Here is a 19747-nt window from a genome sequence, read left to right as displayed (position 1 = left end):
AACTTGCCGATGACATCTCCACTCGGCATCATCAACGTTCCCAAATAAGTCTTTGTTACCCCGGACAGACCCGCATATCCCCAGACCTTGGGAAGCATTTTCATTACTCAATCACTTTACCAGGAGACTGGACGAAATGAGCACAAGACGTCCAAGAAGACTTTTAGCTGCGTGAGAACGAATCCTTGATTATCAGTGATTAAGTCTGATTGTTATTAGTTGTCATAGGTGCCATTCACAAAAGATCAAGTGTTCTGGTGACAAGCCGTGTCAGACTTGTAGTTCAACAGGTAGGGCGGGTGAATGTGAGTTTCCCGCCAACAAAGAGCGCAAGATTCCAGTTTCTGAAAGGTAAATACCTTCAAGTAACCATGAATTTAGTCCAAATCTATGCTGACAATATGTTTGGTAGTTATCTAAAAAAGCTTGAAGAAGATAGTCGAAAGCTCCAAGCCATTGCCAGTCACAACCAAACACCAGAGACCGAAACAACCTTTACTCCCCTGAGCAATCAACGCCTTCAAAATGATTACGATCCGCCATCACTATCGAAAGAAGAGAGTAACCTCTTCAACCCGCTCTTCGATAGACAACCCGAAAAGCCCATCCAAGAACGGTCCTCCGAACCAGGCTTCATAGGTGAAGCTTCATGTGCAGCCTTTAGTAACCGACTCTTATCATGTCTCGACGACACATATACTCCTTCGACGGCTGGTCTATCGAATTATCACCGACTCAGCACATACACAAGGTTACCTGCGGCACAAGGCTCGGAGTTTCCAGAGCGAATGCACGTCAAGTTACTCCTCAACGTGGCGCGACGTTTCATTGGGAATTACCACCCTTTGTTTCTTGAAGTCACCTTTATGAAGGAGATTGATGCTGTGTATCGAAGAGAGATGGTACCTTCGTCGCTGTGGTTATGCAAGTTTTATGCTCTTATGGCTTTGGGTGAGATATATACCCATAGAAGAGGCGTTGGGGATAACAATAGAGTGCCGGGAACGAATTATTACGTGAGAGCTGTGAGTTTATTGCAGGAGAACCAAGATTATTACGAAGAGCCGTCTTTGATGCAAGTAGAAGTCCTCACACTACTGGCAAGTATCCTTTTTTTTTTCTGGACTTCATTCGTTAACATTTGGACAGGCCTGGGCTTCCAATGTGTTAGGTCGCATCCGAACAGCATACTGCTACAGCGGCATCGCCATGCGTCTAGCCCAAAGTCTTGGTATGCATAGATCTGCGTCACGACACACAACCCTCACACCAGTGGAACGAGAAAGTCGAACACGGACATGGTGGGTTTTGTACTTTTTCGATCGTTTCTCCGCATCCAAGCTTGGCCAGCCGATTACAGTCAGAGACGAAGATATAGACGTGGAAATGCCGAGTCAGGAGGGTTTGACGAGGGATGAGATGGCAGAGTTTTTGGACCCGCAGAATCTTATCACCAATATTAAGCTGGCGAGAATTATTGGGAATATTTGTGAGTCTTTTACTACAGGCACTCTTGCAAAGGCTAACCTGATTTGTCAGTGACACACATCTACGGTATACCAAAGGCTACGAATGGTCTTTATATCCATCAGGTACATGGTATACTAAAACAACTTCGAGAATGGCACGATGAACTACGCCCCGACATGCGCGTCAAAGAACGTGGAACTCCCAGACCGGTAGCAAGTCTTCACCTTGCATACAACCAATGCATCATACAAACGACTCGCCCCGTCCTACTGCATCTGTTCAAGACACAGTTCCAACTTGGGCCCAAACCAAGAGACGATGCTCCGCCTCGACAAAACGTCTCATCCATCACACTAGCTTTAGCAGAGAGTTGTGTTAATGCTGCACAGGCGTCAAGTCGTATCGTTGAAGGACTATTCCTTGATGGCAGCATCGCAACGTTTGGATATTGGGACGCACATCATATCTTTTCGGCAGCCATGATCCTCATCATGTCAGCCGTCATGAAACCCACAGCTGTAAACTCTGATCATCTCGAGACATTACTGAGTGTTTTACGCTCCTTGAAAAACGACGGAAACATCCCAGCCGTGGACTTTTGCGAAAGATTATCACATATCCAAACTCGAGTTTCAACACTCAGAGCAACGGGTCGTTTAGATGGTGTACCGCCTACTACAAGACCACCTTCGCCGAATGAGAACCTCGATTCGTCTACGGGCCAAAACCAACCGTTCCAAACACCGATGAGCATGGATACAGATTGTAATACTGGGGTTGTTGATTATGATAATGTGGATATCCTAGGAAATCCACTTATTGGGAGCTTTTTGGATGGGAATCAGGTTCAATGGCTGGATATTCTTTTTGCAGAGGATGGAACGCTGAAGGAGTTTGCTTCTGAGATTGAGGATCAGTTTTTGTTTAGGTAGAATGCTGTTTCGCAATTTCTTTTACACGGTAATAAGAGAGAATGGCTTTAAAGCTAGACGGTATAAAGATAAACTGCCTAATCTAATTTCGTCTCTTATGCTTCCACCGGCCAGTTTTATTAATACTCTGAGGAACGGCTAATTGTTCTGGACGAAGTTTGTCGTTGGTCTCTGTTACCCGATCTCGGCATAACTCGCTAAACGATATCATGAGATTATATGGATAAAGATTGTGTTTCTTATCTCGCTGCATCGTTTCATCTTAGCTCATCATACCCACAATGAATGGAAACACGTTATCAATATCTCCGAGAAGGGAGACTAGACCAGAATTGATAACGAACAAGACATCACGGTTGTTGAATCAGATCCTGAAATAAGCTGAGTGGCTTTACATTCCCATAACAAGTCCGAATTCCAGTGCCATTTGAAACCGGCTTGTTGACAATGTGCCTAGAGCATAAGTATCTCACAATTTGACGAGGAATGTAAGCATAATAGACTAGCCCGCTTTTAGAATGTCTGTCAGAAACTCTGAGCACAAATCCGGGGTATCGAAAGGTCTCGATGGCTTGGCTTTATATACCAGCTGAGAGCTGAGTTCATCTTCCTGTTGGGTCTACGATTGGATTATTTCTCTTGGCGCTGTGTTGGTGGTAAAAGCCCCGATGAGAACGATGCATTGGGCGAACCGACTTTAGATATGTGGTGAAACGATATATATATCATGGCCGTGATTGTTATTTCCGTAATGTATTTGATATCTCTCTTTCTCCCGTACGATGTGTTGACCCAAAAATGCTCCCATTTAAAGCAATCGTTACGGTACTGTGGGTTGGTGCAGTCAGCACGTTCCCTACTAGTCATGGCCTTGACAAAAAAGCAATGAGTATGGAGAAACTGAAGCCTGCCAAGGCCTACCAGAGAAACATCTTAACAAATCTCCAGGTGCCATCCCAATTTGCAAGGCTGGTGACCAAAATCTCAAAGCGCTGAGAAGTCACAAGGCTGATGGTTCTGCTTTCTGTTCAACATATCTTCAAACCACCAAGACCTCCACGATCACGCCTGTCATTAGCGCCACAACGACGAAATGGATGACAAGGTCTGTGAGACTAGTTGTTATTCAGAAAGTCCACTTTATAGTCAAACATATCTCCCGAGTTAAAGTAATGAGGACCGCGACGATAACACTCACAAAAACAAAAACTGCTAGTATCACCAACTTCAAGACCAAAAAGATAACAGGCACCCAAACAAATAGGATAACGAATACAGATACGGCTCGAGTGACCAAGATGGGTACAGCCCAAGTCACAAAGCATGTAACTCGGCATTTTACCACCACGGTCACAGCTACCGTCTACACAACATCTACCCAGGACATTACAAGCACTAGTACTATGCAACTCACAGAAGAAGCTCCAACTACTATCACTGTTACGTGAGTCTCTATATTAATCGTGTGTTTTATAGGTATCGGCTGATTGATACCCGCCATAGTCGCACGTAAGCCATAATTACGTCGAGGCCAGGAGACATTTGTTGCTAATATTCAACAGAGAGGACGCTGCTACAACGACAGTGTCATTCGGTAAGATATATAATTCATCCGCTGTAGATGACAACTCATAAATAACTACTTAGAATATACCTGTGGTGCTAGAGGCATTTGGAAGTCTGAGGGTATTGCTCAGCAAATTCTCCTATTCAACCGATTCAGCTTCAGCTCATGCAAGGAATTTTGTTCAACCAAGCTTGGAGCTCTTAGCTTTGTCTATTCAAATTCGATGCCCCAAGCCTACTCAATGTGTTTATGCTTTGGTGTACTGTCGTTCGTAGACCTTCTGACATCCTCAGAAAACTCAGTCCTATAGTACTAACGATGTCCAGGTATGTCAATATGAACCGGGGTTCCAATTCCCAGTTTATCTTTTTCGATATGGCTTGTCCTGCAGAAACAAAGGTATGCTCAAGTCAACTTGGGCATTTTAGAATTAGCTAACCCTTACCTAAAGCCTCTCAAACGAGTCGCGCAGGTCAACAAAAGAATCCCTGCATACATACCGCTCAAGGGTGCTAGCGACGTGAGCAGGGCTTGTTCATGCCATATTACCAACAAACCAGCTGCTCCAGCTACTTCAGTAGTGAAAGCCCTCAAGTTCAAGGCGGTCACGGTAACGAGCCATACAAAGGTTTATAACAAGAGAAGGAAATATATAACCACAACATTTCGCAGGTCCGTTGGTTTAACCTACTTCAAGACTACAACAAAGACAGGCTACAACACTGTAACTGTGACGGACCGTCATAGTGCTACCATCACTCAGCCTGCTACTATCACTGTTACCCATGTCAAGACAGTGACTGTTACGAACGTCCTCAGTGTCCATGTTACAAACCACAACACTATCTACACCACCAACATCAAGACTGCCTTGGAGACCGATCTACAAACTGAAATCGTCACTGAAGTGGATTATTATACCGTCTCCGAATACGACACAATTCCTGTAACCATTACCAAGGCTGAAGTAATAGAACCGCCGCTGGTGACTGTTCATGTGGCAACCACAACTATTTATGGGTAGAAGGTTGAAATGGAGTCTTGTGTCAATAATACTACAACTACTTCAAATCTTTGTCTCCAGGCTTTAAATCGTTGTCCAAGTGTCTAATACTTCCCCATCCCTTCGCTCTCTGCCTCACAATGCCCAAGTCATCCATATTCAATATATCAACCCCAGAGTCTACCAACCACCTCCAGGCAACATCTCTGATGTTGGATGGTTCTGAAGGGGTATCCCAATATCGTGTCAACAAGCCCCTTACTTTAGCTCGGTCAATATCAGTGCCGTACATATCCAAATCAGCGGCTGATTTGTCTTTGAGATGACTGTTCCAGGAATACAACCGAGCATCGCTGAACCGCGTTGATGCAAAGTACGAATTAGCCTGATTATAGCGGTAGGTAGGTTTGCTGTAATCATCGTCTATGCCGATAAGACAACAAAGCTGTGCGTCCAGGAAGATGTCTCTATGGGTTGCGTTCAATCCCATGACGTACTGGAATTGAGCCATACCAGAAGCCACCACCGTCAGCGGCCGCATGATCCTCTCGTTGCCGTTCCAGTAGGTCAAGAAGTCCAAATCTCGTAGGGGCTGTAGCAGCTCATTTAGCTTATCAAAAGGCGCCTGGCCTCCTTTCTTCTGGTCGATCAAAAGAATAAGTGTCTGATCGGGATGACGGTTGTAGACTCCTCGACGGGTGTCATTGCCTGGATTCCGCATCTCTAAAATTCGTTTGATTGGGTCCAGATACATGGACGACAGATTGTTTTCTTTGTGTAGGCCATTTCCAGAATGTCCAACCAGTAGGTCATTGTCTTCAAGGTGAACATCGGCCTCTACGCTAACGCAGCCAGAACCGAGGGCTTCAAAAAGAGGGATGTGTCGGTTTTCGTCGTTGTGTGAGTGGACAGGAACTGGATCGACATTGCGAAGGAAGGCTTGGTGTTGGTCATCCCAAATTTCTGGGCTATTGCGGTTGAGGTTATAGAACAGATTATCATAAGGATCATTCGCAATACGAGCTAATCCATTCCGAAGCCAAACCAAGTATGCCGTTTGACCGATATATCTTATTTGTCAGTCAAGACCAGGTAAGGAGTTGGAACAGAGAGGCTAACCCGAAAACCAAGACAAGAATAATATACTTGGGATAATGTCTTCGGACATTGGCTAAGCATCGTCTGTGTTTTTTAAGATTGATATTTGGACCAGGACTAGAATTAGAGCTTCGATCGGAGGATCCATCAGAGGACTGATTAGAAGGGATAATATATCCGCCGTCGGAAGCCATGGCATACGACATACGAGAGAGAAAGTGGTGTTGAAAAATCATGCATTCCGGGACTACCGGTAAGCACCCTTTAATGGAAATCAGGAGGGTCTGATCTGAGCGTATCGATAAACATAGGGACTCGTAAGCGTATCAAGCTAGCTTCCGCCCGAGATACCATTTAGTGAATGCGCTGTAGATCTAGTGAGCTTCTGGTCTGGTCTTGATCCTTAGTTCTAACCAAAACCCCGCTAAACAATCCTTCGGCTTCCGACATGCCAATCACCTGGACGGATTACGACTTCATTCCAAAGATCTACCTAGGCTGTAGTAAATTGAGAGTAAGAGAGGGCTAAGTAAGTGCGATATAAATATGACAATACCGTAATATTCCATCAAATTGGTCGAGAAAAGTAAGCCGACTGAGGCACGTCACAGGGCCTTGCCGTGTCAATCACTTCTATATACCATCTAGCCCGGATGACAAAGGGAGAGAGGATATCATTGATTTGCTCAAGTCTCAAGTTGCCTTGCCCATACCCCGCTGTAGCTGCCTTGGTTGTCTTACTTTTCTCGACCAATTTGACGGAATATTACGGTACGTTACTGAGAGTCTTGCTTATAAATACCCGGGTATATATATTAATAGCTAACGTATTTGATAAGCGAGCGACGCAGATAAGCGAGCGACGCACTTTTCCCTACCCCTTTCATTATTTACATAACAAAACTACAATAACCTATCTGATCAATTAAAATCACTCACTATACTCTTCTCCGGATGCCTCCAGAACTACCTGACAGGTCCTTGCATTATGCCCGGTCTTGCCGCATATACCACATCGCCGAATACCCGGTCTGACCGACCTTCCTCGACCACCACTTCTCGATGACTCGCCCACTACCTGCATATCAACATCTATCTGATCAATTACTTGTGATACTTCCTCTACAGTTGTAGGGTCTCCTTTCTGTAACCTAGTTCTTTTTGACCTTCGGCGCCGGCTTAGCTTCTCATTTCCCTCGCGAAGGTTTCGGATCTCATTTCTCATAAGGGTAGTCTCATACATAGTTCTCTTTACTGCCTTAGTAAGAGACTGGATAGCCTCAATAATTGACTCTGGAGAGCTACTATGATGCCTTCTGATTCGACTCTCTAGGTATTCAGTCTGAGATTGAGCCTCATTTGCTGTCGTTAGGGTCTTTGAAGTCCAAGGAGTGGAAGGTTCAGCTGCCTCTTTTGGAGGCGATGGGGTCTGTAGCTGCACATCAAGCTTCGAGATGACATGCTCAGGGTCAAAGGGAGCAAGCCCGGCCCCTCTGAAGCCTCCTCGTATATTTCTTTCAATGAAAGTAGCTTTAAAAGCGGCGTGAAAGGCGTCAAAGAACTCGGTCTTGGAAATGTGGGTTATAGAGCATCTGATCAGATGCTCTATCTCTTGCCCATATGCCTTCTTAAGCACTGCAAAGCACCCAACATCAAGAGGCTAAAGTAGATGAGATGCATGAGCAGGCATACAGAGGGTAATGATCTTGTTGTCCTTGCAATATCTCTCGAATTCGACAGAGTGATGACTTTCATGACCATCGAGGATCAAGAGGCGATAGCGACTGTTCGTTCGCTTAGCTATAGACTTATCAAAGTGCTTCAGCCAGTCAAGACCTAGCTGGTTATTTGTCCATCCATTTTGGCTCAATGCAATAACCCAATCGCCGGGGAGGTTGCATTCTCGGTACCAATTCGCAAGATGATATTGGCCTGCACCAATGATAAACGGTGGGATCGATTGACCTTCGGCACTGATCGCCTGGATCACAGTAATCCATTCACGGTTTCCTGGCTGCACTGATTTTGGCCTTCCTTGCCTTTCTGCACCTATGACAACCATTCCGGACTGCATAATGCCTATCATAAAGCCGGTCTCATCAAAGTTCCAGATATTATCTGATCGGATACCGTACTTTGCGATTGTGTTCTCTACAAGCCGAAACCAGCCACGAATAATCGTAGGATCTTCGCATTTAGCTCTCTGATAGTCATATCTCCGAAATAAACGCGTCTTTAGCTCTGGTTGTCGCTTAATGAAGTTATAAGCCCAGCGCGTGCCAACAGGTGGCGCATCGCGGTCAGCAAGAAGGGAATTAGCCATTTCTTCCACAAAACGCAATCGAGAGGGAAATCCTCGCGAATCTAGGTCAAGAATGAATTGGACTATTACATCCTCTTCCTGATCAGATAGTTTCCGCGAATTCGGGATAGAATCGCGTCGCGATTGAATGCCATTTTGACGGCGACGTAGCCTAGGCTCAGAGATCTGATACATTTTTGCAGCGCGTCGGGTACTTAATGTTGGGTTATTTTGAATGGCCTGAAGGGCTAGTACTGTTCTTGCTTCAATTGAAGGTTGTGACATTACTGGTTGTTAAAAACTAATTGATCAGATAAAAAGTTAGATGTAAGAGGGAAAAGTGCGTCGCTCGCTTATCTGCGTCGCTCGCTTATCAAATACGTTATTCGGTTTCTTAATTATCCCAAACCCATCTGGCTGTGCAATATAAACTACAACGCTATATCCTGTATATCAAATAATAGATGTGAATATTAGTAGAGGCCCCTATAATAACTACTAGCAAGCACAATAGCGGTATAGTTTATTTAATTTAAAGTGTTTTCTTCGAATTGCTATAGAGTTATCCAGACATTTGCCAATTTGATAGATTCCTGGTTATTTAAATCCTTAGTAACCTAACTCTTTTCGTATCATGTTAATTGGTGCCTGTCCAGCTTGCATTCTTTCCAAATTATAAGTCAAGATTTTGAAAACTCTCTCCTAAACATAACAGGAGTTCCAGGCCTAGTGTGGTATAACAATCACATTCTTATAATTCCAGAGAAAAATCTTCTGCTGGGCAAGCTCGCGAGGCTTCCCAGCTTATTCTGTCGTTCTTATGAATCTCATAGGCTTTCTATGACTCTTCAACTTGCCAAGTGGAGCTGGAGTCGTCTCCATACAGGTGTTGCAATTTATTACATGTTGATGTAACTCTCAAGTCAGTCGACTTCAGCACTGCTAGGTTTTGGAACATTGAGATGCAAGTGCAAGCTGATGCGGAGACGAGGGCAAGGGGTTAACTCCAAGGAGTAATGACTGCGCAAGGCTGTGGTTAATGACATGCCAGACAGTAAAGTATGATTGGATTCGCAGTATTGATTCGAGCGATGTATTAGTTAAGAGGTGTCGAAAACTGACGTTTATGGGTAGAAGGTCGGAAACGGATATCAGAAGCCCAAAGTATAGAGCATCGGCATGAATCAATGAATGCAAATCTTGCATCTACAGCCATACTACATATTTTCAGGTGGTCAGGTCTTGGAATGGTCAATGTATGGAATCCATGCATTGTAACAAAATTGACCTCATGGTTGGACTTATCCCAGATGGATGTTGTCATCTCTTGTCCGAAATCTATGCGGCAATTTTCAACCATAACCGAGTTGTTCCTCAAGATGTTACCCGAACATGGAGATTGCTTGTCCGAATTACATTCCATCAGCCAAGACGTTATCAACCTAGATAGAACCCACCCGGCAAGTTTTGAGTTGCCGAGTACGCGATTCATGCACAACCGGCAAACTCAACGGTAAATCCCTCACAAGCCGATCCCGGTCCAAACTGTACTAGGTAAGTCACCTCGCCGATCACTACGTAAACCCTGTTAGCATTATCTCCAGATTCTGGGGTCACCAGCACGAGATACAACAATTCCCGGGGTAGTAACAAAACTTGACCGCGTGCGGAGATAAGCGCATCTGCATGAGGTCTTAAATGAAGAGACCCTCTTCTTTTTTTCGTCTTCTCATCCATCCTTCTCATCATTCTTTTGGTTTGTGAGATAATTCGCCACAATGACTTCCAAACCTATTGATGTCCTTCCTGATAAGGAGATCGAGGAGCAGCGCGCTACAGGACAGGATGACGTCTATATCGACCCAGAAGCTGAAAAGGCTCTTTTGAGAAAACTTGACATGTGGATTGTTCCGCCTGTTATGCTTTTGTATCTACTCAGTTTTCTGGATCGTGTTAATATTGGAAATGCGAGACTTTATGGTATGGAGGAGGATCTTGGGTTGGTTGGTGATCAGGTATGTTTTTACTGGAGTTTGAAGGGACGTCAACTAACTTGGATACCTAGTACCAACTTGCAGTTTCCGTCTTGTAAGTTGTGTCATGAGTTTGGAGCGGGAGTCGTCTAACGTTGGCAGATTCGTCACATATATCGCAAGCGAGTTGCCTTCGAACCTTGTCATCAAGAAATTCACGCCTTCGAGATGGATCTCTTTCATCACCGTTTCATGGGGCATTGTGGCCACATTGACCGGAATAGTAAAGGATTTCAAGGGTCTGATCGCATGCCGTGTCCTCTTGGGCGCTCTCGAGGGCGGTCTTTTCCCTGGTCTCGCCATCTACCTCACAAGTAATCCTCGCATCTCTCCTCCAAACCTACCAAAACTAATTTGATCAGTGTTCTACACGAAAAAGGAGTACGCCCTTCGAATCGGTTATCTCTTCGTTAGTGCAGCCATAGCAGGATCCCTAGGTGGACTTTTAGCCTACGGTATCGGCCACATGGACGGTGTCGCAGGTCTTCGCGGCTGGCGCTGGATCATCATCATCGAAGGCATTCCCACATTCATCCTCGGAATCGCTGTCTGGTTCTGGCTCGCAGATGACCCTGACTCAGCTCACTACCTCACCATCGCTGAACGCGAACTCATCGATGCCCGCATGCGACGACAAGTTGGACACACCAAATCCTCTAGCCAGATGCACAAAGAAGATGTCTACGCTGGTCTCAAAGACTGGAAGATCTGGCTCTTTTGCATTGGTCAATTTGGTGGTGATACCATTCTTTACGGCTACAGCACTTTCCTACCTACCATCATCCGCGGACTGGGCGATTGGAACAACGCGCAGGTTCAAGCTCTTACTATTCCTTGTTATGCTATGGGTGCTGTCACGTACATCGTTGTTGCTTGGTTTTCCGACAGAACGCAGCGAAGAGCTGTTTTTACTGTTGCGCTTGGTCTTGTATGTACTGTCGGGTATGCCATCCTCGTCAGCACAGCTCCATCTGGAGTTCGATATTTTGGATGTTTCCTTGCTGCTATGGGATTGTATGTCATTGTTGGATTGCCTCTTGCTTGGCTTCCTAGTAACAATCCTCGCTACGGAAAGCGAACTGTTGCGACAGGCTTGCAGCTTACCATTGGTAACTCTGCAGGTATTCCAGCTCCATTTGTAAGTTAATAGTTTACAGTCTAAGAGGCTTTCACTGACATCGATTTAGCTGTACAAAACACACGAGGGACCTCGATTCGTCAAGGGTCATGCTGTGTCTATGGCTATGGTGGCCATGTCTTCACTCATCTATCTTGCCTTTTGGGCTTGGTTCCGAAGACAGAACAAGAGAAAGGATGAGGGTAAGGAGGATTGGAGAGTTCAGGGGTTGACTGAGGAAGAGGCTGAGGAGTTGGGAGAGCACAACCCGAGGTTTCACTATACTTACTAAGAGCTATACTATCACTTGAAAGCGTGTATGGATATTTCTTTAATATCAATTTTTTCTCGATACCGCGATGCCTCGATTAAATTTAGATAAACCTCAGTCTTTATAAACTGCTTGTTACTTTCTGTGAATTGAAGTAGTAAACAGTCGTGCCGATGATGTGCTCGTTCATCTGATCCTAGACCCCCCAGTTAAGCAGCGTTGCTGTGGAGAAGCGTGGAATATGTTCTTGTCTAGAAACACTCTAGTAGTCAGATTTCTGGTTAGACCCAGCTCTGGTAGAAGCTGAATCATGGTCTAATAATAGGATATGCTTAGATCAAGTGGCTGTTGCTCCTGTAACAGAAGTCGGAATTTCAGCCCTAGATGTAAAATATGGTGGCTGAGATAGTTCAAGGGGAAGCCTAGCAATCGAGATGAGTTGGCGTATTTTAGCCAATGATTAACATGGTACGCTGAGGCACATCGCATGCTTAAGCGTTCGTTTTCAATAGTCCCATTAGCTTCTTACGATAGCGTCAATGAAATGGCTTGGAACTTGTATATATTGTTTCGACTTCCCTTTTCTTGACCGCTCCAAACTTGCAGCGCAACTGAACTCTTCACAAAATGTACTTCTCTAAAATCTCTACCGTTCTTGCCGCTTTGGCTGTCAGTGTTCCTGACGTCGTTGCGACACCGTCCTCCAACCTCGACGCTCGACAAGTACCCAAAGTCTACCCCATCATGAAGCCGGTACCCAAAGGACCACCCATCCAAGACACACAAGCAAAGAATCCAGGCAAAGGAGCTCAGCCAATAACAAAACCAGACACAAACACCCCGGTTACCCAGCAGCCGCAAGGATACAAGGGATTCGCATCGTACATCTACCAGGGCGAATATGCCGGCAAATGTGGACAAGTCTCCCGCGATAGCGATTTCGTCGTGACCCTTGACAAGTGCAGATTCGACATGAGTCTCTGTGGCAAGAAGATCCGAGTCGATAATGCTGCGCAGAGATGGATCGAAGTAACTGTTGTCGGTTCAACAGATGGTGGCATTGATGAAAACTTTCTGGACTTGTCCGTTGGTGCTTTCAAGGCTATTTCTAGGATTGAGAATGGGATTGAGCCTGTCACTTGGAACTACATTTAGCCATGTCGCGTCTGAAGCCCTGCTTGTATGCTTTCCGGACTTGCGACTGATACTGAGATGAAAAGATATATCGGATACAATAAGCTCGGGGTCAAGATTCATATAGTACAACATCTATTTTATATCTTTTTCCATCAAATACCATTGACTTTGCTGACCTCTTATACTGAAATGTCAGTCCAGGTGTGAATGAATAAAAACGGTGATATCTTTATATATCTGATTGCAGCGTTCCCCCCGCCTGTCACAAAACTCATCAAACTCGTTTAGAATCGCTACACTAATACTAATCGACATTATAGACGCGAACTTATGGCCTCCTATGGCTGGGACTGGAATTTTTCTATACAATAGAGCAATCGATAGACTTGACGCTGAGTCACGGTGGCGCATCTAACAACCTATGAAGACATCAATCAAGAGGGTTTATGCGTGGGCCGTGAGACATCCAACAGTTCTAGATTTCTTAGTCAACAGCTTGTAGGTTGGGCGGCGAATCAACATACTCTTCGTTTTTGATCGGCGGGGAAACGAAGTATATAAAGTGCCGACAATCACAGTGTAATATCCATCCCTGTTCTGTCTAAAAGTCTATTCACTCTTAGAGTACCAACTCTTGTACAACTTTGACTCATTTCCAACAAAACAATGGGAGCTACTCAATCCATACCTGTCGTCGGCGAGGCTGTAACAATTGTCGATAGCTGCGTTCGTACAGTAGCAGCAGGAGCGTGCGCCGCAGTCGGCAATACCGAAGCAGCGGAAGAACTCATCAAAAGTGCAGATCAAAGCTGGGTAGATTATTCGGAAAAAAGTGCCATCGCTTCAAACATTCAAATTCTCGCCAATTTCAACGATGATGAACGAAAGTCATACCTCCTTGGCAAACAAGGAGAGGCATGGACATCTTTAGGCAAGAACACTCCTGTCGTCAGTCATGTCATCGGAGTTATCAACAATGCCAATGGCTAATCTAAGGGGGGCGATCGATAGATGCATGATTCTAGCTACGTGCACAACTGTCATTGCTGGTGCAACTGTTGCCTGGGGTGGCACAGCTCTTATTGGAGTTGCTGTTACTATAGGTGTTGCCGCTACATGCGATGGCGTCGCAAGAGGCTCGCCAGAGTGACTATTCTCGGCAATGGAAAGGTACGATATCTGTATATTAGACTGCCAAAACCCAACACTGACTCTATATTAACCATCCAGCAGATAACCGTTCCTATTGAGATAAAATGAGCCAAAGAGCACGGTCTCTTTACTTAGGATTGTGGCAGGGCAAATTCATCGGCAATAGTTGGTACAAAACGGCTAGGTCCGAACGAACGAGCATAATATATACTGGGTAAGTGCAAGCTCAAGCTGTCCCAATCACAAAACATACGACTAACCGCCTGGATATACAGTAAGTCACAATTAGAATGAACGTCGAGGCTAACTATATCAACAAGTCTATGTTGATGATGTTGTTTGAACCCCCTAGACACATATGCCTGTAGACATAGGACATGACGGAGAGCTCTAGGTTTGCATTCACGCTGCATCAGAGTCGAAAGTGACAAATGCTAGTGAGCCACTAATTGGGTCTTGGGTGCGTAGAGAGTCCAGAGCTTGTCTGTTTGGCGTCCAAGTTTCAAAACCTGATGATTTCGACGTTCTTTGTTGGAATCTCAATGCAAAGTGGATCTTGAAATACAATTCCAGTCTCAATTATAAAATATAACTCTAGTGTTGTTACTCGTTGTGACGATTCCGAGCTTCCCAAACTTACGCAGGAAAGGGATCCTGGTGGCTCAGGCGGGTCGTCTGAGCTGAGGTTAAGCGACACCTGAGTCAAACCCAAGGGAATCTCAAGCTCCCTTTATAAAGCGGCGATGTTTCATTGTCGATGTTCCCGTTCCAAGAAAAGAAAAACATGTTTAAAAACCGAGCATATAGATCAAAGGTGGTACAACAAGCTCAATACCCGCAGCAACCTTGAGCCACGATGCACCCCAGCCAAGACTCAAGCCGGAGACAGTCCGACCAATACCAGCAATAAACATAACAGCTCCAAGCACTGCCAGAGGAGCCTGTCTCTCTTGGAGATCATTGCTAACCCACCAAAGAATCGCCCCGTAACCTCCCCATGTCGCTCCCAGAAATCGTAGTTGGTTGTCCAATACAGAGAGTGTTGACTTTGGCAGCAGAGCTCGTTCGGAGGCGGGAATTAGAGGCTTGTGCCCGGCAATGACATCGGCTGTACCTGTAGCCATAGAAAAGATTGAAAAGGCCTTGAGGCCCGTCGATAAGAGTAATGATGACATGGTGCTGTTTTTTTGTAACAAGTTGCTATAGTGTTTATGATATTGAGAGGTGAATAGAATTAAATTAAATAAACTGCGAGAGAAACCTCTTTTATCTTTATTTGAATTTGTTAAAATTATATGTAATTCCTCTTTATTAATCCTTCTCTTCCATGCTTACTGACCGGAACTTCCGACGGTCTAATATCGGGGTCCGATGTTGTCCGAAACAGGAAATAAACTGCTGATTATTGCGGTATTATGAGACAAAACTCAAGTGACAAGTAGCCTGCCGCAGCTTGCCGCTTTTATGGCCTCTTCACTCGCTGGCTTAACTTCAGCTAAGCTATTCATCAGCCCCTCAGCCCCCCCTCAGCTCGCATCAGATATAATCCCCCCTTAGCTAAGCGGTAGGCCAGTGTCGCTCCTATTCCCATTTCTGGGCCTTCAACCTCCGAGTCGCCCCGTCTACTAACGTTATGGCAACCTAACCAGGGCTGGCCTCAGATTATGTTTAGGGTTAGGATCTAAAGTTTTAATCGTTTAATGAAAGTCCCAGAACTTGTCTGCGATTGAATCCTTTCATTTCTGGGAAGCTGTGATTGAACCATTGTACGACTGAAAGTAGTGGGTTCCGATGCAAAGCACCTCGATCTCGAGAACTGAGTGTATCGCTATTGGATTATGTCGAGCATGAGCTCCGCCTAAGGAATCACTCCGCTCAAGATATGGTTACGCGATAAGCCGCAATAGAAACCCTAAGCAGAGATCCCTTTGTGCTATGTTTTTCTTTTACTGATTCTTAGTGGGGCATCTTATCGGTACCACTACATCGCGCAAGCTCATAACCTAGCCGTAGTGAAGGTTGAAGCTATGATCTTATTATTGACTAGGTTTTACAGACTAAGGGCATTTGGCACATAAAGACCCAAATATCTCTTCGAGAACAAGGCTATCATAGAGGCTTTCAGCCGTGACAGAATGACGAAGCCATAGGCTTAGGAGTAACAATACGCTTCGAGGGACTTTTCTCTCTTCATATGTTTGGCTTGATCTTCTCGTTGAAGAGCTGGCTTAGTTCAGCAGGCGCGTTTGTTACAGAAATTGGGGACCTAATGCATACAGATTGATTAAGCAATCTGATGATACCCATAACAATCTCGGTGAGGGAGTCTTTCGAGTCTTTAAGGGGGAAATTCTGGGATAGCTGAAAGCCAAGAGGAAGCCGGCGTTATCTGATGAGATTATTGTTTAGATGTGCGTAGATATTTTAGGGTGAGCATTGGCAGGCTCGACTTAATAGATACCATGTCAAGCTTCTCAAGCTTTGCAGAGGTAATACTTCAAAGGAAAATTCATTATCTCGATTCGATATCGAGGAAGCTAGTGCTAGAAGAACATCTATTGAAGTTGTGTTAATTTGGGTCATATATTTATATCTTGGATATTATCTTTCCTATAACCCTTTTTATGTTAAGCACTCTGATTGCATAAAATTCCTCCAATACTTATATCTTTAGTATCTAGCTATTATATGTAAAGGAACTAACTATAAGGTTTTGTACTACTTTAATTTGTAAATAATAAGTAGAAATCTAGTCTATAGTTTTAATATGCTGTCACCTTTGTCTCAATAGAAAGGATATCTAAAACTGTATTTACTTAGATAATTGTAAAACTAGATACGCTTTCTAAATCAGAAGCCAGGACCTTGTCATCCTCATATACACTAACTCCAAGTCCTGCTACTCTATCTAATTGAGCAATACCAATCCTCCTAAAGTTGTTAGGTTCAGATGTTACCTTTTCTAGAAGTAAGCAATTAGACTTGCAAATCATCGCTGCCAAACAGGGAAGCTCGGGCTTAAAATCGAAGTAAGCATGTCCTCGGTAAGTCCGACCATTCAGCACGATGTCAATCGCAGTCTTGGGAAAAGGTTGAGACAGAGACTTAGACTGTCGGACTTCAACAAGAGGCGCCTTCTGAGCAGTTAGTGATGATGCATTATAAAGCTATGTTTTTGTGGATAAGCCTACCTTGATTCTTAGCCAACCTGACTGTATTTTGCCGAAATGACTCTTGTTATGATACTCGAGGAATGAATCGCAATAGTAGCTACAAATTGAGTTCGATAATGCCTCAAACTTGACTGATCCATCAAGTGATGCCCAAGACCATGATGGAGCACGGTATGCTTTTGGCTTTTTGAACGGCAGCAATGGCTTTTCAGGTCCATAAAGATGTCTTCTCGACTGATCTGCCCACACAGGTTGCATCTCTTCATATGGATATTTTCTCCAAAGAAGGTCTTGACAGATATGTTCTTTCCAGAGCCCTGCGAGGTAAGTTTCACCTGTCTGTTGCTGGAGCCAACGAGCCATACCAGCAATTGCTGGCAATTTATCTGTCTCAAAAGACAATTGACGCCTGCTATATGATTCAACTAGAAAGTTCCATCCTCCAGTACGTCGAGACACTTCGTATCTGTTCTCCGATGGTGTAAGTTTCGCATTAACTGCAGGATCTCTTTCAAGGTGCTTGAGGACGGCCCATTTAGACATTAGATTCTCAAATCGAGCTCCGTCTTCTGCCACTGTCTCACGGCCACATTGAACAAAGACTTGACTAGATGTGAAGTGCACAATGCGAGGCGACAAGAAACGTTCTTGAAGTGTCCAGCCACGTTGATTCAGAGGCTCATCTCCAACAGGATCAATATAGGCCCCGAAACTTCCAATTTGATAAAGGGATGGATACCTTTGGAACGAAGGAGGCATCCATTCTTTGCAAGCGTAGACGGAGGTTTGCCATGAGCCCTCGATTGGAAATGGGAGTTTTACGCTCGGCAAGCGCACTTCGTGCATTCCCGTTGATTGGCTTTCATATGAAATGTACGCCGCCGGAGGCTGTTCCAAGGTGAAGCAACCAAAATTGGATCCTTTTGAGGAAGATGCAGCAACTGTCAACCATGCATTTGTATATACTTCGCTCATCTTATCTGCTTCGATTTCCCAGTCTGCTGAGTCATTTTGAATTATGCAGAGTGAGTCAATCCAAAGGTATTGAATACCAAGTTGATGGCAGATAATAGCTGCATGTTGAAATGTCAATGGTAAAAGCCTTACGGGAATACCTTGTTGATGTTGCAGGAAAGTTTCTAACGTGGTTCGAAGTGGCTGCGATGAACCCCAGCAGTGGCTTAGAGCAATATATTGTCCTCGTATGTTCCCAGTTACTAGTAGCTTGACGTGTTTGTGCGTTCTCAGCTCGCTTAGATCGAGAACCCGCGTGGGAAGGTCCGTCTCGGGTAATACACAACTATCATTGTGTGTCTGGGAGCAACCAACAAGAAACTCTCTGATCAGTTTTATGGCCGGAACCTCCTGATCGTAGCGCTGATGTAGTAGCCTGCCTGGGATAGTCCTGTAGAGAGGAGTATCTGTATGATCGGCAAGTTAGTTGGCATGCGCAAGAGTCTGAGATCTTTGATACACACCTGCCGGAGCGAGAATCCTTATCTGACTGCCGCGAAAAAGATAGTGTACTATTTTTTGACTGCCATTCATCACCTCCAGCTCGGGGCCTCGGCTCAACCGAACTCCCAGGCCAATTAATTGAGGTTGGCAATTCTCTATCCCATTCAAGGTCCAATAGTTCCCATATATCCAAGGTTTTGAATCATACTTGCTAGGTACCAAATGAGAGAAACTAGCATCAGGATCATTCTCAGGCCCCTCTTTTGTCTCAACGAATCTATGAGCTAAAGGGCTCCTCCATACTACCGTGCCAACGAGGACGTTATTCTCCTTGAAAAGTTGTTGTCTTGTGAAGAATTGACCTTCACCAGAATCGTCGATCGATTCTAGTACATTGACCGGCGCTTCCTTCAATTTACTCGAATTTTCAATCAACTCCGACCGGATGGGGTAGTCGAACCTTTTGTGTTCCTTTTCGATTTCGATAATGGTATCGAGAATAAGCTCGCATAATTCACATCTCTCGCTCGAGGAGAGTAGATGCTGAATGCTCTCTTGGTGAGCATGCCCTGGACCTTCTTCACAGTTGAGCTTGTCGAACGGAATGTCTTGGCAAACATTACACAAGCCGCGGGCGATTGCCCGTGGTCCCTGTGAAGGCGGAACGATACACCCTGTCGTAAGCAAGGTGTCCTCCTGGAAGAACAGCCAAAATGTTGAACCTGGAGGTAATATTGCTTTAGATCCTGCTGAAAGGAACAAGGGGATCTTTTGGCCACCGGTGGACTGTGAACTTCGATTGGCCGTGTGGCTCCCATCGGACTTATTTGAGTACAGTACGAGCACTGTGCCTTGTTCTACTTCCATATAGGTAGTAAATCTGCAACGGATATCTGGCAATATTACCGACTCTTGGCCAAGCACTGAACGACCCAGAAAGAATGGGTCCTGAGCTATGGATAGGGGGATGTGGTCCCAGATGTGGTCCCTTACGGGTCACCTCAGCCCAAGCTCAGCACCAACTCAGCTTGGAC

The 19747-nt window shown here is 44.9% G+C and overlaps 7 protein-coding genes across 7 annotated transcripts; 4 read left to right on the top strand and 3 right to left on the bottom strand.

The window, feature by feature from the left end:
• The first annotated feature begins 26 nt into the window (after positions 1 to 26).
• EDB82DRAFT_578827 (fungal-specific transcription factor domain-containing protein) lies at positions 27 to 2613 on the top strand. Its single transcript, XM_065609987.1, has 5 exons — positions 27 to 171; positions 220 to 351; positions 413 to 1100; positions 1150 to 1489; positions 1540 to 2613. Exons 1-5 carry the CDS (start codon positions 137 to 139, stop codon positions 2400 to 2402), a joined length of 2058 nt encoding a protein of 685 aa, XP_065463189.1. The 5' UTR covers positions 27 to 136; the 3' UTR covers positions 2403 to 2613.
• Positions 2614 to 3200: 587 nt separating this feature from the next.
• EDB82DRAFT_561073 (uncharacterized protein) lies at positions 3201 to 5012 on the top strand (the record flags this gene model as incomplete). The annotated part of the gene is made up of 7 exons (XM_025737044.2): positions 3201 to 3291; positions 3351 to 3846; positions 3906 to 3911; positions 3965 to 3996; positions 4050 to 4236; positions 4296 to 4368; positions 4421 to 5012. The coding sequence occupies 7 exons, from the start codon at positions 3201 to 3203 to the stop codon at positions 4991 to 4993; spliced, it is 1458 nt and encodes a 485-aa protein (XP_025591943.2). The 3' UTR covers positions 4994 to 5012.
• Positions 5013 to 5030: 18 nt separating this feature from the next.
• On the bottom strand, positions 5031 to 6264 carry EDB82DRAFT_528827 (uncharacterized protein; the record flags this gene model as incomplete). Its single annotated transcript, XM_025737041.1, has 2 exons — positions 5031 to 6042; positions 6092 to 6264. The coding sequence occupies 2 exons, from the start codon at positions 6262 to 6264 to the stop codon at positions 5031 to 5033; spliced, it is 1185 nt and encodes a 394-aa protein (XP_025591942.1).
• Positions 6265 to 9862: 3598 nt separating this feature from the next.
• Positions 9863 to 11981, top strand: EDB82DRAFT_511535 (major facilitator superfamily domain-containing protein). The gene is made up of 5 exons (XM_065608903.1): positions 9863 to 10387; positions 10438 to 10460; positions 10508 to 10719; positions 10768 to 11543; positions 11593 to 11981. The coding sequence occupies exons 1-5, from the start codon at positions 10151 to 10153 to the stop codon at positions 11812 to 11814; spliced, it is 1470 nt and encodes a 489-aa protein (XP_065463188.1). The 5' UTR covers positions 9863 to 10150; the 3' UTR covers positions 11815 to 11981.
• A 439-nt stretch (positions 11982 to 12420) lies between these two features.
• EDB82DRAFT_561069 (uncharacterized protein) lies at positions 12421 to 13059 on the top strand (the record flags this gene model as incomplete). The annotated part of the gene is made up of 1 exon (XM_025737039.2): positions 12421 to 13059. One exon carries the CDS (start codon positions 12421 to 12423, stop codon positions 12946 to 12948), a length of 528 nt encoding a protein of 175 aa, XP_025591940.2. The 3' UTR covers positions 12949 to 13059.
• A 1591-nt stretch (positions 13060 to 14650) lies between these two features.
• On the bottom strand, positions 14651 to 15378 carry EDB82DRAFT_511534 (uncharacterized protein). The gene has a single exon (XM_025737037.2). The coding sequence runs from the start codon at positions 15255 to 15257 to the stop codon at positions 14871 to 14873; it is 387 nt and encodes a 128-aa protein (XP_025591938.1). The 5' UTR covers positions 15258 to 15378; the 3' UTR covers positions 14651 to 14870.
• Positions 15379 to 16898: 1520 nt separating this feature from the next.
• Positions 16899 to 19580, bottom strand: EDB82DRAFT_561066 (heterokaryon incompatibility protein-domain-containing protein; the record flags this gene model as incomplete). The annotated part of the gene is made up of 3 exons (XM_065609750.1): positions 16899 to 17216; positions 17274 to 18676; positions 18734 to 19580. 3 exons carry the CDS (start codon positions 19578 to 19580, stop codon positions 16899 to 16901), a joined length of 2568 nt encoding a protein of 855 aa, XP_065463187.1.
• Between the last annotated feature and the right edge of the window lie 167 nt (positions 19581 to 19747).

This window comes from Fusarium venenatum, assembly GCF_020744135.1.
Source record: "Fusarium venenatum strain MPI-CAGE-CH-0201 chromosome Unknown EDB82scaffold_4, whole genome shotgun sequence".
Lineage (NCBI taxonomy): Eukaryota > Fungi > Ascomycota > Sordariomycetes > Hypocreales > Nectriaceae > Fusarium > Fusarium venenatum.
The sequence above is the reverse complement of the archived record's forward strand: the minus strand, read 5'-3'. Positions and strand labels throughout refer to the sequence as shown.

Coding starts and splice junctions, on each gene's coding strand:
- EDB82DRAFT_511534 (XM_025737037.2), bottom strand. CDS start 15,257: ATGTCATCATTACTCTTATCGACGGGCCTCAAGGCCTTTTCAATCTTT.
- EDB82DRAFT_511535 (XM_065608903.1), top strand. CDS start 10,151: ATGACTTCCAAACCTATTGATGTCCTTCCTGATAAGGAGATCGAGGAG. Junction 10,720..10,767: donor TCTCGCCATCTACCTCACAA/GTAATCCTCGCA, acceptor TAATTTGATCAG/TGTTCTACACGAAAAAGGAG. Junction 11,544..11,592: donor CAGGTATTCCAGCTCCATTT/GTAAGTTAATAG, acceptor ACATCGATTTAG/CTGTACAAAACACACGAGGG.
- EDB82DRAFT_578827 (XM_065609987.1), top strand. CDS start 137: ATGAGCACAAGACGTCCAAGAAGACTTTTAGCTGC. Junction 172..219: donor CCAAGAAGACTTTTAGCTGC/GTGAGAACGAAT, acceptor GATTGTTATTAG/TTGTCATAGGTGCCATTCAC. Junction 352..412: donor AAGATTCCAGTTTCTGAAAG/GTAAATACCTTC, acceptor TATGTTTGGTAG/TTATCTAAAAAAGCTTGAAG.